We start from the raw sequence: 18121 nt of genomic DNA on the forward strand, positions 1-18121 counted from the left end.
TATGCGTGAGCGCGGCTGTTGTATTCCTCTCCTGTGCGGCATTAATGAATCATGCATAGACTAAAAACATCACTCAGTTCTGACCCAGTGTTGATTTCCGACATGTCAACAAGTAGTGGAAAATGTTCATAAATGAGATGTACTTGGCACAGTTTTCCAGACACATTTAGATAGGGTATACTACTATGAATTTGACCCAAATGCCCAATTTTTTTCAGTGAATTTATGCCAGAAAACTATTGTAAATAAATTGATAAATCTGCCCCATTAGATTTCTCTCAGCACAGGCTATCTGGGAAGTTTCTCCAAACCCACTAATTATACATAAGTATTACATGAGCCGTTCTATGACCAAAAGTCATCATCATTGTAATAAAGATGGACCAACTCATTTCCGACCTAGTATTTAGCAATATACTCACAAATGGCTGACACAAATGGCAAAGTATGATTTATTACTGGTAGTTATTCATGTGGGAAATGATCCTGTATGCTAGTAATAAAATCTTCCTTGGACATAACTGACCCTTCTTATACAATGCGGAACTGTGATGTTTAAAATTAGACCTGTTCAATAATGTAACAGTGAATTATGGCTCTCATAAATTATATATACATTATTATCATGGATGATTGTTCCTGGAAGTATTGCATGAATCAAATTAAACCATATCATTTTTCCATTTCCACCCTGGTTCTAGCATGTGCCTACATTTTAATTCCCTTATCACAAATATAATACATGAGACAGTGTAGGAAATCTACCTGAAATAAATGAATCATTTATTATATCAATTTACTTTACTTTCCATGGAATGTTCAGAAATGCATTAAAGGAAAATCAATCATGCTGTCTATCTTGAATTCAAAGCTGCAAAGGATGTTTAACTTTGCTTAAATGGCCACTTTGTCCACTCTCCAAAATCCATGTTAGTCAGAAGAGTCTCTCGAATATTAGCTGATCTCAGAATACCCAACTGCTTAGACCTAGGGCAACCTGGAAGACACGTTCAAGTCTTCTACAGCACCACAGGTGGGGAAAAGAACCATTACATAGGGCCCTTTATGATCCGTGTTCTGCCCATTTCACTCCAAGGACACATGAACTCCTCCAGTTAAAATTATAAAACTAGTACTCACCTCACAGCTGCTCCTTGCACTCCTTCATGGCCATTTATTTCTACTATTGCACGCCGCATTTCCATTCCCTTCACTATAGTCAAAGGTTTCTGGCTGCGATCAGGTCCGGGAAGTCACTGCGCATCGTAAGGGCGCAACCTTACAACATGCAGTGATTGGCCGGCAGCCGGAGAAGTGAGCTAAGACTCGGTGAGTATTTGGGTTTTTTTCATTATTTTAAATCATAAATATATTATGCTTTGGGGTTCACAGAGACCTCATATTATAACAAGGAATATTTATTTTGAATCAAATTTTGGGGGAAATTTTGGCGAAGGCGGTGAATGTGAATCCCAAACAATTCAAGCATAATTACTCAGGACTAATAGAAATGATAGAATTTATAATTCCATATATCAAGAAATGTTCTGATCCAGCCAACCTAGTTACCTTTTACAGCCAGTTTCTAGCTTAAAATAAAACATTAGGAGGACACCTTTAGGGTATGTGTCTTTTTGCCGAGCTTTTGGAAACTGAGCAGAAACTCCCAAGTTTTTGAGGAGCTCTGATTTTTTGAGGAGCATGGAGAGTTTCCTTGCAGTTTCTGCTACAAAATCAAGCAGTATGAATATACCCTTAAAGACCAGCAATGTTTTCTAACCAGTGTATATCTATTTGTTGCAAATCTATTAATTCCCAGCATTTCATGACACCTTTGGCTGTCGGGGCATGCTGAAGTATTACTTTTGCAACAGTTGGAGAGCCATTGGTTGGACAGTACTGGTGTACTCTAAAAGCAAGTAAAAATATAATCTGCAAGCATTTGAGATCCACAAGTAAAATATACAGGAATTTTGTTCTGGATATATTCTGGCTATTTTTTTTTGCACTGAAAATCCCCTGCAAAAATACTTAATTCAATCAATTAACCATTAATTGGGTGCATTATCCATTTTTTAAATTGGAATATTGTATGATTCATTAGCGGTTGAAAGGGCTGAAAATTTGTGCACGCACAGAACTCTCTTTGCGGAGAGCAATGGCCAATCAGATATGTACCATATGGGAGAGAACTGTGCAGACAAAGGATCAGGAAAACACATTGTAAATGCAAGTTTTCAGCAGAGTAGACAGTAAGGTTGAAGTAAGGTGAAGACGTCATTTAAGGAAAAGAGGGACCATGTATAGAAGGAACTCTCGTTGAAGCTATAAGATGAGCAAAACTTTTTTTTATCAATCTCTTTTAGTAGGGTGTGTACATTTTGATTTTTCTCTAGTTTAATTGGTAAGGACGGCTTGTAGCCAAATACAATTGCAAAACAGCCTAACTATGGGGAACCAAAAGGAGTTTCCCGCAGAATTTTAAATGATAGGGATATTTGATATCTCATACTCTCGTTAGCTTCTAAATGTAAGTGCACGCATGTACATAGAAAGGTTGTGGGTACTATTGTTGTTCCTAACAGTTGCCAATACACAATTTAACATTAACCATTACTACTGCCAAAAAAAAAAACTATTCTTAAGCAATATGCCTTGTAACTTACAATCATGGAAGTTGAATAGTTTTCGATTTGCCAAATGCGAGAAAGCACTAAATAGGAAATCATTTCATAGGAAAACTACAAAGTGGCCTTAAGGAGTAACCGTCATTATAAAAAAAAAAAAATGTTTTCATTCAAATCAAAAGCACAAGTGAAGATGAGAAACTTTTTCATAAATATTATCAAAGAAATCTGTTTCTTTCTCCTGGACTGATTTTTCATGCTCAAATCCTAGGTAAAATCTGTATCCAGTGAAGACAGATTTTCCCATTACTGAGGTAGGAGATGGCAGCTGCTCCTCACTAGGTTCTTTGGAGAAAGGAAAGTGATGAGGAAGGTGGAGGAGCTAGAAGCAGACACACACCTTCTATTGTAGGTTCTTCCGAAACAACATGTAGGCCGGGATCACACATGCGAGGAATACGGCCGAAGCTTGCATGTTAATACCCGGCACTTGGGAGTGGAGTGTGCGGCTCCATATATTACTATGCAGCCACACGCTCCGCTCCTGAGTGCCAGCGGCAGTGCCGGGTATTAACATGCGAGATTCGGCCGTGTTTCTCGCATGTGTGATCCCGGCCTTACCCTTTACCTTACTGCCAAAAATACATTTCAATCCCTAATCGTGATATTATAGGTAACTTGTCAGCCTGAAAATGCATTTTACAAATAAGGAGGATAGATGTATTTGTAGGCAAAAATTTGCTATAAAGTGTATTTTTTTTAATTACATTTTAACTTTTGTTTCAGGAGAACTTGCAGCAGAATGTCTTTTTCCACTTAGCTCCTTCCCCTCCATAGAACTTTATGAGCCCCAGCTGCCCACTCCTATCTCGGTAATGGGAAAGTCTGTATTCACTGAAGACAGATTTTACATCAGATCTGAGAATATTTAGAATGAAATATTAGTCCAGGGGGAAGAAAGAAGCAGATTTTTCTGATAAGATATATTTCTGAAAAAAATGAAGTGACGGTTACTCATCAATCATCAATCTTTTAGGAGTCAAGCTGGGGCCTTTTCTGCTGAATTGTGAATGCAGAAATATGTGTCACTATTTAGGACCATACCCTTGAATGCTAAACCCAGGATAAGGAGGAAATTCAATTTATAATGTACGAATAATATTGAATCTGAAAAAGTAGACGTCACTCAGCTAAGCTCCCCCTTCGTTACAATATGATCCCTCCAGAATATGAAAGGCCCCCATAAAGTAAGAAGCCACTAGCTCGAAGTCAGGTCATTTCTAGGAACTAAGTGGAAAATCCCAACTTGGGACTGGTAAGATATAGAATGGAAGTTCTCATCCAAACATTGGGTTTCTTTAGTTTTATGCTTGGTCTGAATTACACAAATGAGATCTACATGGAATTAAAAGCTAGCTAAGCTTAAACCTGCTGTAGCCCGTTTAGTGGTGTTGCTTCTCTGAACCCCTTGATTTCTCAAATCAAAGACCAAAGACTTTTTATTACACTCACACATTTCACTTCTTGTACTTCACAGTAAGCTGAAATTTTCTGCCCCCTGATTAAAGGGAATGTCACTAGCTTTTTTCCACCTACTCTGAGAGCAGCATATTGTAGAGACAGAGACTCTGATTCCAGTGATGTGATACTTACATAAGTAACACATCGCTGTAATCAGGGTCTCTGCCCCTTCATCATGCTGCTCTCAGGGCAGAAAATTTTCTGATAACATATTCCCTATAAGTGATAAGTAGGAATCTCAGGATCCAGACTCATGCAGAGAAACACAACTATACAACAACCTATACAAAAATATTTAACGTTTAGTTACCCTTAAAATATATGTGCACTAATACAGGAAAGAGAAAGAGCTAAAGCAAAACAAAGTGTCCTGTGATGGAATAACATACAGACCCACATCAGGACACAGTCTCAGGGTTTATTTTGCTTTTAACGCCACTTTTTCATATTTGCTTTCATTACTTACTGTATCATCACCAACTTTCATGAGTGTAACGTTAACCTTTATGATAATGATGGTGAAAGTTATTTCTATACTACTGCTAAAACAAGCCCTCACTGTAAGGTTGAGACTTTATTCATAGTTAATGCTTTCGATTACCTTAACAAGTGGACAAGACTGAAAGGCTCCAGGAAGTCGTTACTTAATATATAATAACATTTTAATGTTTAAGTAGAATAGTGACCTTCTGGGAAGTATTTTCATTAGCTATGAAAATTGGATTGGTAAGAAGCCTACTACTGTTCAAATGTAAATCTTACAGTCTACTCATACCAAGACAATGGCATTACTCTCATAGAGCCTGCTCAAATGGCAGATTTATAATTAGATAGATAGATAGATAGATAGATAGATAGATATGGGAGGATAGACAGATAGATAGATAATAGATTGATAGACAGATAGATATGGAATAGGTAGATGATAGATAGATACTGTAGACAGATATGATAGATAGATACTGTAGATTGATAGATATATAATAGATATATACTATAGATAGATAGATACTGTAGATGTATAGATAATAGATGGATGAAAGATAGATAGACTGTAGATAGATGGATGATCTATAGATATATAGATAATTTATAGATAGATACTGTAGATAAATAGGATAGATAGATAGATAGATAGATAGACAGAAAGAAAAATCTGATAATGCAGGAGTTTCTTTGTTGGTATTGCCTATTTTCTGGTGTTTTCTTTAGGAGTATCACAATGTAGACTCTTCATTCCCATTAAAGGGGTTTTCTAGCCAGAAACGTACCAACTATTCACTATATAAGTTACAAATGATGATTGGTTGGTACCACTGATTACTAGAATGAGGGACCTCATTGCCCCTTATCACTGAGCTCCAAGACCGCACCTATGAGGAGCTTGGATGTAAGGATGGCTTTAGTTGGCCATATGGGAAGAGGTGCTGCCAGACTCCACCTTATCACTCCTGAAAACAAAAGGATTGGGTGTTGAAATTCCAACTGTCCGGTCCTCTAGTATCATCTGTCGGGGGAGAGTGGAGAGGACCCCATACATGTCACTTAGTTAACGTGTTGAGTGGAGTTGTAATCTTGTGACAGGCTAGAGGGGGATGAGCGTTCACCATTCTGTCAATCAGTTAGTCTCCAGTGGATAAGTAATAAATGTGTCTGGCTCTAAAACACCTCACAAACAAAATGAAGTGATAGCCATTAAAATCAGTAAGTGGTAATGGACACTGGTCGCCAAGAGGGTAGAGAAATGTGCTTTACACAGCTGTCAGGAGAGAAGTCACAGGCGGAATCCAGCTCCATTACCTCCTTAGGCCTTATTAATGCATTTCACAAATCATTTTGGAACTCAGACGACCTCTTTAAGTGAGTCCTGTATCACCTTGATCAAGTATAGATATTTTGTCTTACTAACATCTTCATAATAACAATAAATCAAACACTTTTCTGCTTTACCTCTTCAAAGAAGTAAGCTAAATCCGTATTTTACGCAGCGCGATGAAACGACTTAAAGGGAGGATTGTGACGATACTGCAGTTCTTTTTTGGAAGAGCCAACCTTTGAAATAGAATAACAAGAAGAGACGTGCCAAATAAATATCTGGATGTACAAAAGTTCAAATGGCACATGTTTGAGTGCGCTCATAGAAAGAAAATATCTCGTTTCAGGCTTTGATATATTTATAGAAAGAACGTTTGTCAAAAAGTCATACGATAGGGACCTGCCAAAATTTCTCAACAGGAAAAAAGAGAGAGCTATTATATCACAAGAATGCTGCCTCTTGATCAGATCTGGGATGAACAGAGGTGCCTTTCTTCTTTATTTCTGACAGCAAATGGAGAAAAATTAATTAATTTTTATCGCACGTAGACCTAACAAAATGACAACAGACATTATTTTAATTTACAACTTGCAAAGTGCATACAGTGGTAAAGTCTGACACAACCATGTTTCATTTTTCTGCCCTACAACGGTATTCCACTTTCCTTACCATGCATGGAGGGGATTATATAGGAGCCGGTGCAACCACGTGTGACCCACTACAACTGAACTGACCACGATGTGAGACTGCAGCACTTCCATTTAATGCTGAGCGTAAATTTAAATCAGGAAATTTGAAAATGAGGAAAATTTAGCATGCTAGATAATATGTTGGGTGCAACTTTAGACACGTAAAGGGGCATTCCCATCTCCAAGATCCTATTCCAATATGTAAAAGGTGTAATAATATTAACAAATACCTAAGATTAAAAATGTGGTATAGTTCTTCTGATAAACTGTGTTGCTTACCTCATATGCAGGCATTGCAGTAGCTTATGTATGCTTGATTAAGACCACTAACAACTGTCACTATATTAATAGTCATAACCATGGATACCTAAGCTATTGCAACGCCCTGCACATGGGGTATTGTGAATCAGAAGAACTATTCTACATTTCTACATTTCTAATTGGAGATATTTGCTAATATTATTATACCTACTACATATTTGGATAGAATCTTGGACATGAGAATACCCCTTTAATGTTACATCAATTATTAGTTGAATTTTTGTTCCTAAATTTTTGCAAACTTTTCTCTATAGGCACACCATCTTCCTGCAACCAAAAAGGTCTAAACCACATGATAAATAGCTTAAAACTATAACATTAGTATAAGTTGGGTATTTTTTCATTAAGGTCAAGGAGCAGTAAATCTGCCCTAATGTTCCAATGTTCCCTATAATTCTTTCTCTTTCAATACTCACCCTTAATTTCTAACAAATTTAATATATAACATTCGGGGGCAATAAAAAAGCCTAAAATTGTAAAAGTTCATGCATTAGTATACACTGATCGTGGTACTGATAGCGTCCATGTGTTTACTGGCACATTGTTTTAAAAGAATTGCAACCTTCTGGGCAGAGTTTTTATTAGTTATGGGAACATAAGTTATATGAGTTCAGTATACGGTTAGCATATGGTTCCTGCATGTTAGATAATGTGTCTTTTTTACATCTTACACCACTGTGACTGGTCATAGGAAATCTGTATTCTAAAAATTCTGAATGTCATGGGAAGCAAAACCAAAATGAGTTGACACCAGATATAACCTAATTCCCACCTTGATATCTCTATAAACTCCAGAATCTGAGCTAAAAAAAATGGAGATACACTACCGTTCCAAATTTTGGGGTCACCCAGACAATTTTGTGCTTTCCATGAAAACTCATACTTTCATTAATCAAATGAGGTGCCAAATGAATGGAGAATCTATTCCAGACATTGACAAGGTTCGGAAAAAAGATTTTTATTTGAAATAATAATTTACTCCTTAAAAATTTGCTTTCGTCAAAGAATGCTCCCTTTGCGGAAATTACAGCATTGCAGACCTTTGGCATTCTAGCAGTTAATTTGCTGAGGTAATCTGGAGAAATTTCACCCCATGCTTCCAAACGCCCCTCCCACAAGTTGGTTTGGCTTGATGGGCACTTTTTGTTACCATACGGTCAAGCTGCTCCCACAACAGCTCAATGGGATTGAGATCTGGTGACTGTGCTGGCCACTCCATTACAGATAGAATACCAGCTGCCTGCTTCTTCCCTAAATAGTTCTTGCATAATTTAGAGGTGCGCTTTAGGTCATTGTCCTGTTGTAGGATGAAATTGGCTCCAATCAAGCGCTGTCCACAGGGTATGGTATGGCATTGCAAAATGGAGTGATAGCCTTCCTTATTCAAAATCCTTTTTACCTTATACAAATCTCCCACTTTACCAGCACCAAAGCAACCCCAGACCATCACATTACCTCCACCATGCTTGACAGATGGCGTCAGGCACTTTTCCAGCATCTTTTCAGTTGTTCTGCATCTCACAAATGTTCTGTGTGATCCAAACACCTCAAACTTGGATTTGTCTGTCCATAACACGTTTTTCCAATCTTCCTCTGTCCAATGTCTGTGTTCTTTTGCCCATATTAATCTTTTCCTTTTATTAGCCAGTCTCAGATATGGCTTTATCTTTGCCACTGTGCCCTGAAGGCCATCATCTCGGAGTCACCTCTTCACTGTAGATGTTGACACTGGCGTTTTGCGTGTACTATTTCATGAAGCTACCAGTTGAGGACCTGTGAGGCGTCGATTTCTCAAACTACAGACTCTAATGTACTTGTCTTGTTGCTCAGTTGTGCAGTGGGGCCTCCCACTTCTCTTTCTACTCTGGTTAGAGCCTGTTTGTGCTCTCCTCTGAAGGGAGTAGTACACACCGTTGTAGGAAATCTTTAGTTTTTTGGCAATTTCTCGCATGGAATAGACTTCATTCTAAGAACAAGAATAGACTTTCATATGAAAGTTCTTTTTTTCTGGCTATTTTGAGAGTTTAATGGAAACAACAAATGTAATACTCCAGATTCTCAACTAGCTCAAAGGAAGGTCAGGTTTATAGCTTCTCTAATCAGCCAAACTGTTTTCAGCTGTGCTAATATACTTGCACAAGGGTTTTCAAGGGAATTCTAACCATCCATTAGCCTTCTTACACAGTTAGCAAACACAAAGTACCATAAGAACACTGGAGTGATGGTTGTTGGAAATGGGCCTCTATACACCTATGAAGATATTGCATCACAAACCAGTTTGCAGCTAGAATAGTCATTTACCACATTAACAATGTATAGAGTGTATTTCTGAATCATTTAATGTTAGCTTCATTGGAAAAATAACTGTGCTTTTCTTTCAAAAATAAGGAAATTTCTAAGTGACCCTAAACTTTTACAAGGTAGTGTACGTACTCCCAAAAATATTCTTATTTAAGGCACAGTGTGACTGGCCAAGATGCCCTCCTACCAAATTTTATTTGATACTGACTTTTATTAATTTCTGTAAGCAAAAATGCTAAGAATTGTGCAGAATTCATGGACCTAATACTTTCATTGTAGTTCTAATGATGACTTATGCAGGGAAAAGAACCTTCCTGTTTCTACAGTTTCTACATTGAGCTTAGTTTGATTTAGTGAGTCCGTTTTTAATCACGTGATGTTATAGACCTAATGGAAAAGAGAAGTATTAGCTGGGTAGAAAGGCAAAATGAGCAATTGTAAGTACACAGTGCTGCATAATATGATGACTGCTCTGGACCTCAAACTTGGCCGAAGGTTCACCTTCCAACAAAACAATGACCCGAAGCACACATCTAAAATAACAAAGGAGTGGCTTCCGAATAACTCTGTGACCACTGATTGGCCCAGCCAGAGCCCTGATCTAAACCCAATTGAGCATCTCTGGAGAGACCTGAAAATGGCTGTCATCCAACATTCACCATCCAACCTGACAGAACTGGAGAGGATCTGCAAGGAAATTAGCAGAGGATCCCCAAATCCAGGTGTGAAAAAATTGTTGCATCATTAGCAAGAAGACTCATGGCTGTACTAGCTCAAAAGGGTGCTTCTACTCAATACTGAGCAAAGGGTCTGAATACTTATGACCATGTGATTTTTCAGGGTTTTTTTTTAATAAATTTGCAAAAAATTTTACATTTCTGTTCTTTTCAGTCAAGATGGAGTGCATAGTGTACATTAATGAGAAAAAAATGAACTTTTTTGAATTTACCAAATGGCTGCAATGAAACAAAGAGTGAAAAATTTAAAGGGGTCTGAATATTTTCCGCACCCACTGCATACTAAGAAGATAAAAATTTTGATGGGAGGATTGCTTCTTTTATAGACAATGTGTAATACAAAATTTCTCCTGTGGTGACGATGCAGCTAAACCTAATACTTGCATTAGTATTCATAAGCAAATTTCTGGGGGTCCCAATAGTGGGAAAATGTGCGTTCAGTTTATTTTCAGTGGAACCTTCTAATAAAATTGGATGGTCAAATGCTGAAAAACCCTGTAGTAAACCCCATTGTATTACTAACCCATCTAGATAAGCTATGTGGTTAATATATGATCACCTTCATCATTTATGTAGTAAATTGTTGCCCCCTGGTAGGTGAAAGATGGTCTGCTTTAAAGACATGTTGAAATGCATTTCTATTGAGATATCAGCGGATACATTTTTTCCGAGAGTTGTTTGTCCTATTCATCAGCGGCGCACATATCTGGTTGCTGTGACAGCTGTAATGTACTTCTCCATGGAGACTTTGGTTCGCTGCTCATCTATTGATGTTTTTGTCTACTTTAGCCTATTTGAAGAGCCTTTTTCATTGCCAGGCTCCATAATGAGCAGAACCCTGGTTTAATATCATGAATACAGTTCCTTTTTTTACCTGTTATTAACTGATTAAAAGCTTTGCATTTGTATTGTAAAATGTTCCATCAGAAATTAATTCATTTTACATGTTAATTCCATTCCTCGGGGGAAATAAATGAATTGAAGTATTTAAATATAACAATGTGCTCACTCCTAAATGATAATGCAGACAGCTGCAAGAACAGGAGAAGTGGAAGAGATAGAATATTCCCTGCTGTGTTATTTAGGAGTAATACACAGTAACTGTTTGTCACAATTACATAGGAATTCTGCTAGGAGATTTAGGGATTTTAATATAAGTCATATTTCATTGCAAAAATTTGATTTTAAAGGGGCTTAGAGGAAAAGAGACATTTTGCCAAGTATTTACCAAGAATTTTTTTTTTTGAACATAACACCCCCTGTAATTGGCATCCCTTGTAAACACATGGGGTTTCAGTGATGTCATCAATGTACCGACATATTAATCACTACAAGCAGTGGTATAGAACCAGGTAAGCTATAGCACCGGGTAAGAGTTTGCCAAAATTGCAAAATTCTTAAGTGAGTAACACTTGAAAACAAACAAAGTTGCAGTGATATTGCTGGTGGCCGGGTGATCCTGATCTCTGGGGCGAACGCCACTATGAACTTTATTGACATCAAAATTATGGCAATATTGCTAGATCCTGTGATAGAGTCAGGAGACATACCATAAACCCTGCTCTGTAGGCCTACAGCCTACAAGATGCCAGCATCTAGGCACAGGTGGTGCCATGACACCACTGCGTTGAGCTACCAGTGTCAGCTCATTCTGTGTGCCAATGAGAAGATGATTCAGTCAGTTGGATAAGGTGAGTATACACTTTATTTTTTGTAAGGGACAGCACAAATTTTGAAAGAGGTATGCGAGGTGCCGTTACTTTTTACAGAGGGGACTAAGGAGGCAATATTACCTTCCAAAGTGGGCAAGCAGGGGGTCATTATTTGCTTAAACTAAACAATAGAGCTGGTATTATTACTAGGCGATCGGTATAATACTTACCTGTCTATGTTCATTAGCAACCCCCACTATGACACTAGCCGCGTGCCAATGTGAGCGATGATGTCAACTGTCCAAGCCTGCTATACACAACATGCTCTTAGCAATAATTCAGATTTTTTTTTGTTCTCATTGTTAAGAAACCCTTTGGGAAGAAAAATATGATAAATTTCTACACTTTAAGTTTTCACTACTTATGGTAAATCTGACCAATAATGTTTTTTGTTCTACATACATCTAAGCATAAAGGTCGCAGTATATGTTTTTACAAGAAATGCCAAATTTCTAATCTACATTTCCACCATGTATGGCTCAGTTTTTTTTAATGCATTTGAATACAGCTAAAATCCACGTTATTTGTATAAAAATCTGATATATTTTTCTTTTCTTTACAGAGCGGGAATCTCACTTCCTGTAGACCTCATCGCTCTGTGGTGGGGCTAAGATGAGCATAACCAGTGACGAGGTGAATTTCTTGGTGTATCGCTATCTTCAAGAGTCAGGTAATATTTTCTTTCTTCCCTTTTGGGAACTTTTTAGGCCCACTTACAATGGTCATAATGCGTTCAAATTTTAGTAACATTTTTGAAAAATTATTGTTTACTTAAACTTAATTATTCTACAATGAAACATTCCTAACAAAATTCACTTTTTTAAATAGCTTATTTATTATTAATTTTAAAATTTTTATGAGGGAGGGGGAATAGGGTACAGAACAAAAACAAGGGAATTAGGGTAGTGAGAACAAATCCCTGTAAAGACAAGGATATCCCCACAAAGTGAGGAAATAGACTGGCAAACATACAAATTGTACATACAATGCAGTAGTTCCAAAGCAAAATATTATATAATATCAATAATATACAAATCAATTGTTGCTTAAATACAAACCTGTAGCGAGAAAAAAGTTAAAAGACAATGATAAATGCAAAGATCATTACACTTATATAATAGCGGTAAGAAAAATCAGTACACATATTGTGCTATAAAGTTTGCACAATTGCGATAGCTTAAAAAAAAAGATCAATGCACTTATTATGCTCCTAATACTTAAAAAAAAATGAAGTACCCAAGTAAGTTATAAAAATATGAAAGCCTGTCCTGTCCAAAACATACTGTGATGTCCCTAAGACTGAGTGGAGGCCAAAAAAATTGGTTCAAGTCAAAAACTGTAAAGTGGAAATATTTCTTCAGACTGTTTTATATATAATCTAGATTACTCAACATCAAATGAATCAGAATTGAAATTCGGTTCCTTACAAAAAAAAAAAAAAAATAAAAGGATGGAAAAAATTTATTTTCAGCCGTTTGATACAAAAAAAGAGTAACTAACAACAACAGTTATATAGTTCCTTCAGCCGAGACGAAGATCCGATTTCAAAGTGGAAGAATGTCCGGGAGAAGCCTTGGAGGACAATATTCCAATGCATTCAAGAAATTCATTCCCCTCATCCGGGGTAGAGATAGGAACCAATCTCGATGCGTATTTCACCTGAAGAGTGGAGGATTGAGTCCAGGTGTAAGGAATCTCTGCGCGTCGGAGTTCACAAGTAGTATGGGAAAATGCTTATTTTCTGTAAAGTGTCCTTTGAAAGATCCTTGAGGAAAATCAGATGACTATATTTTGAAGACAGGAATCTTGGATCTTTGGAGATACCCAGCAACGTGTTTCTCAGCCAATTGGGGTAAAAAGACAGCATAGTGTCTCTTGCTAAATCATGAGGGAGAGCGGACGGCCTGTGAATCCTACTAAAAACCCTTTCAATCAGACACTTCCCATTGATGTCAGGGAACAAATGAGAGACCATTGAAAAATATGTAGCCCTTCAGTTGGGGAACCTGAATTGACTCAGGAATCCCTCTGATCTTCACATTATTTTTTCTTCTAAAGTCTTCAAAGTTGGCCATATTAATTTTGAGAGAAGTAATGTCTTTTTGTAATTTATCCAGGGAATCTGAAAATGTAGGAAGGATCTGCAGCTGACTTGAATCTAAAATCTTGTGATTTCTAAGATATTCGGGTATTTTTTGATCTTTTGTGGAGTTACCGTAATCCTTCGTAGAATTCGGATAGGAGTCGTCGGTTAAATGCATCAGGGTATCTCTGAAGAGGTCTTTCACAAAAACTTCAGATGCTTTAGATTTATTTTGTATCGTAAATGGATTTCCGTTCAGTGAGTCCAAAAAAGCTTTGCACAAACTGACCATAAAACCTTCAGTAGGGTAGTCATCCGAGGCGGGTATGGCATCTAGTAATAATGTATTTATCTCACTTTTACTTCCCCCTCTGAAGAAGAGCTTGATGATAGAGGTTCATCTCATGCTTGATCACTGAGAGAATCGCTCCCAAGTTCATCATATAAATCAGCCTCCGTAATAAATCCCTCCGAACAAAAACTGTCAAAATCATTTGACAAGCCATTTTTATCTGAGTGTCCCATTCGATCTCCTTTGTTATCTTTATCATTATAGGATTACCCAAAAGACTCCAGACCACCATCATTATAAAGATGATTAGCACCTTTCATCCATGATCCCTCTACATTGTTCTGGTGCATTTCCCCTTTAAATTTAGGGATAAGAGTAGAGGGACTGGGAAACATGCATCCATTTGTAACCCCTTTATGAATATTATGTTCATATAACTCTTTACCCCCATTATTCAGCCTGAGTCCAGTAGCATGTTCCCCAGCATCAAGAGGGGATTGTAGGTCTGTGAGTGCAGGGATATGATCCTGCAAAACTGCAGATATAGGGATAACTCCATGCTCATCGCTCCCTTTAAGCTTCAGTTGCCACTTCTGAACCCAGTCCCCTCCACTACAGACTGATCTGGGTATAAACTCTGGTGCCTCAGAACGCAGAACCTTTCCTGCAGCTCTCTGTGGTGTGGATGTAGAGGTTTCAGCAGGCAGACGTCGCCGATATGACTAAATCACCGCCAGATCTCCTCTTCTGCGTCTCATCATCCATTCCTGCCTCGGCCTCCTGACGCCTCCTCACAACGCTGGTAATTGGCACCGGGGCTTTGACAGGAGCCGGCTTCACCTCCGTTACTGCTGCCAGGTCCCCGCCGGGTTTCTCCAGCCGCGTCTGCCCTCTTAGCAACTGGTCCCGCCGCGGCTCCTTCACACTTCTTCAGAGTTTTGGCCGCTGTTACAGGAGCCGCAGCAGGTGCCAGTCTCACCTCCACAGATAGCCCATGAACTGCTGCTGCCGCTGTCACAGGGTCCTCACCGCCTCTTCCCATTGACATTAGCTGTGTCCCGGCATCCTGACCTGGTGTGCTCCTCCACTGTGCTGCCCACTCTGCATCGCTGTGGTTTCTCCTCACGGCTTAGTTTGACTCTGCTGGTGCCACCCCGCTGCTCCCCAGCTCAATCTTCACAGTCTTCTCCGTGTGGGCTGTCACAGAGAAACCGCGGCTTCTCTCCCCAATGTTGTCAGCATGTGAGGAGGTCATGGCCTCCTCTTTCTGCTCACCATGCTCGCTCCTTCTGCTTCTGGGAGCCGCAACAGGCCTCCCCGCCGCGCTCCTCCGCTGTACAGCTAGCTCTGCTTCCCCACTGCGTCTCCTCCCGGCATGAACATTCAGTGGAGGTGGCTTCATGCTGCTCCTTGGTCCTGGCATCATGCTCCTAGAGGTCGGGGATGCTGTGACAGACTTCCTCGCCGATGTCACTCCATTCCTCTTCTCTGTCCCAGGCCTTGCTGTATTCACCTTCTTCCTCCCTGCAGGTAGTGTGGATGAGTCAGCAACTTTTGCAGACCCCTTTCTCTGCTCCATCAAAGGCTTTTTTCTTGTGTAATCCACAGCAATCTATATTTTCCATTCCAGGCATATTCTTTTAGTCCACTTCAGTATGCTTTTAGCCGCTTATTTAGGGGAAGTTGCAGGAGCTCCTGAGAAGCACATCTGCTCCCTTCCCCCACAAACCACGCCTCCTAAATAGCTTATTTTCAAGCCTCTTATTTAACAAACTGAAACATTTACTTTGATGACCAACCTTATTTAATTAGGCTGTTCAGATGACCATTTTTTACACCAATTATTCATGTGAAAAAAAGCGCAGCATGTACTACTCTCTTGTATTTCACCTAATGCACGCCTATTCAAGTCAATGTGTGTGAAAAAAAATCAGGTCCCATACATATCAACCGTATTGCAGCCTATTTTTACTATTCCATTGCTATTAATAACACAGCAAACTGTTTTTGGTTTTATAAATTTTTTTTATTTGCATACATATAAATCAGAGCCTTACAGATGCCATGCAGGTGGAAATAGAGGTGAAAAATCATCATTTTTTTAGGTTGAAAATAGGTGATTTGATATATGCTATGAATTTATCCATACAAGCACATGGATGGCATCCATTTCGGGGAATCCATGATGGTACAGCCAGACACACTGATCAAGTACTAGTGAAAATTGTTTTTTTTCAATAACGAACAAGAAAAAAATGCATGTCTGAATGATACCTTAGCTGCGTGGCCACATGATCAGTAACAGTGAAACACATTTTAGTAATCTATTTGGTTAGCCCTGTTTCATACATCCGTTTTTTGTGTCCGCCAAACGGATCCGTTTCCGTTTTTTGCCGCTAACGGATGCTAACGGATCCGTTTGGATCCGTTTTTTTTACGGATCCGCGGTAGCCGCTAATGCAAGTCTATGGGGAAAAAAACGGATCCGCCAAAAACATGTCGGATCTGTTTTTAATGGAAAACTACGGATTTGGACGGATTTAAAAAACGGAAGTGTGATCCAGGCCTTATCACACCAATCTGTAGATCGGGCCTTGAGTTGGTTGCTATAGGCAACAGTCAGTTTTTCTTGTAGAAAGACGGAATCAGTTATTAAAACTGTCATAAGGTGCAGTCACACTGAACGATGATTGTGAACGCTCAGTTTGGACAACGCAAAAGATAATCTTTTCGGCAGCGCATCGTCCTGTGTAAACAGTGGCAGTCTATGTGTACTGAATGATTTATTACAGATTCGTTCAGTGTGCGTTGGAAGCTGGATACAACCGTATAACAGGGTATTAAACGACCGCCCATCATCAAGCACATTGCCAGTTGGTGGCCATTTAATGCTGTACACCACGCAGTGCAATTGCATTCAAAAAGAAAAACTGTCAGTGTTGCTCATACCAATCAAAGATCAGCTTTCATAATACCATAACATACAGTACAAGTACATACACAGCATGATGGCCCCCATAGGCCCCAAAACAGTATAATGCCCACACATCCAAGGTTGCCAATTGCCCAGAAATTCCTGGATAGTCCGTAAAGATATGGCACTTTGCACCCCGTCCTTAAAATTTTTTTGTTACGTCCATGATTTTTTTTTTAAGCTGGAGAAATGTGTAATTTATTAATAATAATAATAATAATAATAATAATAATACAGATTAATATGACTGCATTTATCTTCCTTTTACAGTTTACAGTGAATGCAGCTCAGCAATGTCTTTACATCAGAATTATTGGCTTTAGGCATGTAACACAAAGTTTTAACGGCTTATTATGGTTTTCTAAGATGTCCATAAAAAAAAGTTGTCCATGCCATAATTTTTTAGATGTCCAGAATAAAGGAAAAACAAGGTTGGCAACCCCACCCACAACCCCTACACATATGATAGTGCCCCCACTGTTCCCCCACACAGTATAATGCCCCATATACTGAATAATGCCCCAACACCTCCCATCCATGTTTCAGTGACCTATCAGTCATAGACAGGAGACGGGTATCAGCCCGGGAAAAGATGGAAAAGCAGGAGAGCAGTAAGTGCAGCGCTCACCCACTGCACTTGCATATTAGTAGCATGGATTTCTCTAAAACAGCAAAACGGATTTCTCCAAGAAAGGTAAGCAATTTACTCAGCATTAAAGCACCTGTAGATACAAGCCATTAATATAGGGTATAAAATCCAGAAGACAGGTTCTTTCTAAGACCATATGTCTTGGTATCAGAAAATAATAAAATAATACTTGAATATTTACATTAATATTAAATTGAATATTTTTGAGAATTCAACTGTACACACATCTCCGTCTATTTATCATGTCCCTTATGCCTTGTGCCTCTTTAAAAACTGTGTGCTATTTATATGATAACACGGCGGAGAAGAACAGGATTGAGAACAATGAAGCGTTTCTGGAACATTACAAATAGGCCTCAGCTGTGTAGCAGCAGGGCGGCTGAGAAACGAGAAGAATTC

The 18121-nt window shown here is 38.7% G+C and overlaps 1 protein-coding gene across 3 annotated transcripts in view; it reads left to right on the top strand.

Moving 5' to 3' along the window:
* Positions 1-18121, top strand: part of TBL1X (transducin beta like 1 X-linked) — a 489223-nt gene that overhangs the window by 335026 nt on the left and 136076 nt on the right. For all 3 annotated transcript variants that reach the window (XM_073565980.1, XM_073565981.1, XM_073565979.1), the window contains one exon: positions 12287-12394. In XM_073565980.1, the coding sequence (XP_073422081.1) occupies positions 12337-12394 (58 nt within the window). In that variant the 5' untranslated portion in view covers positions 12287-12336. The remainder of the gene's footprint in view (positions 1-12286; positions 12395-18121) is intronic.

The sequence above is a fragment of the Dendrobates tinctorius genome, unplaced genomic scaffold (assembly GCF_039654945.1).
Source record: "Dendrobates tinctorius isolate UK_male_01 unplaced genomic scaffold, ASM3965494v1 ptg000016l, whole genome shotgun sequence".
NCBI lineage: Eukaryota > Metazoa > Chordata > Amphibia > Anura > Dendrobatidae > Dendrobates > Dendrobates tinctorius.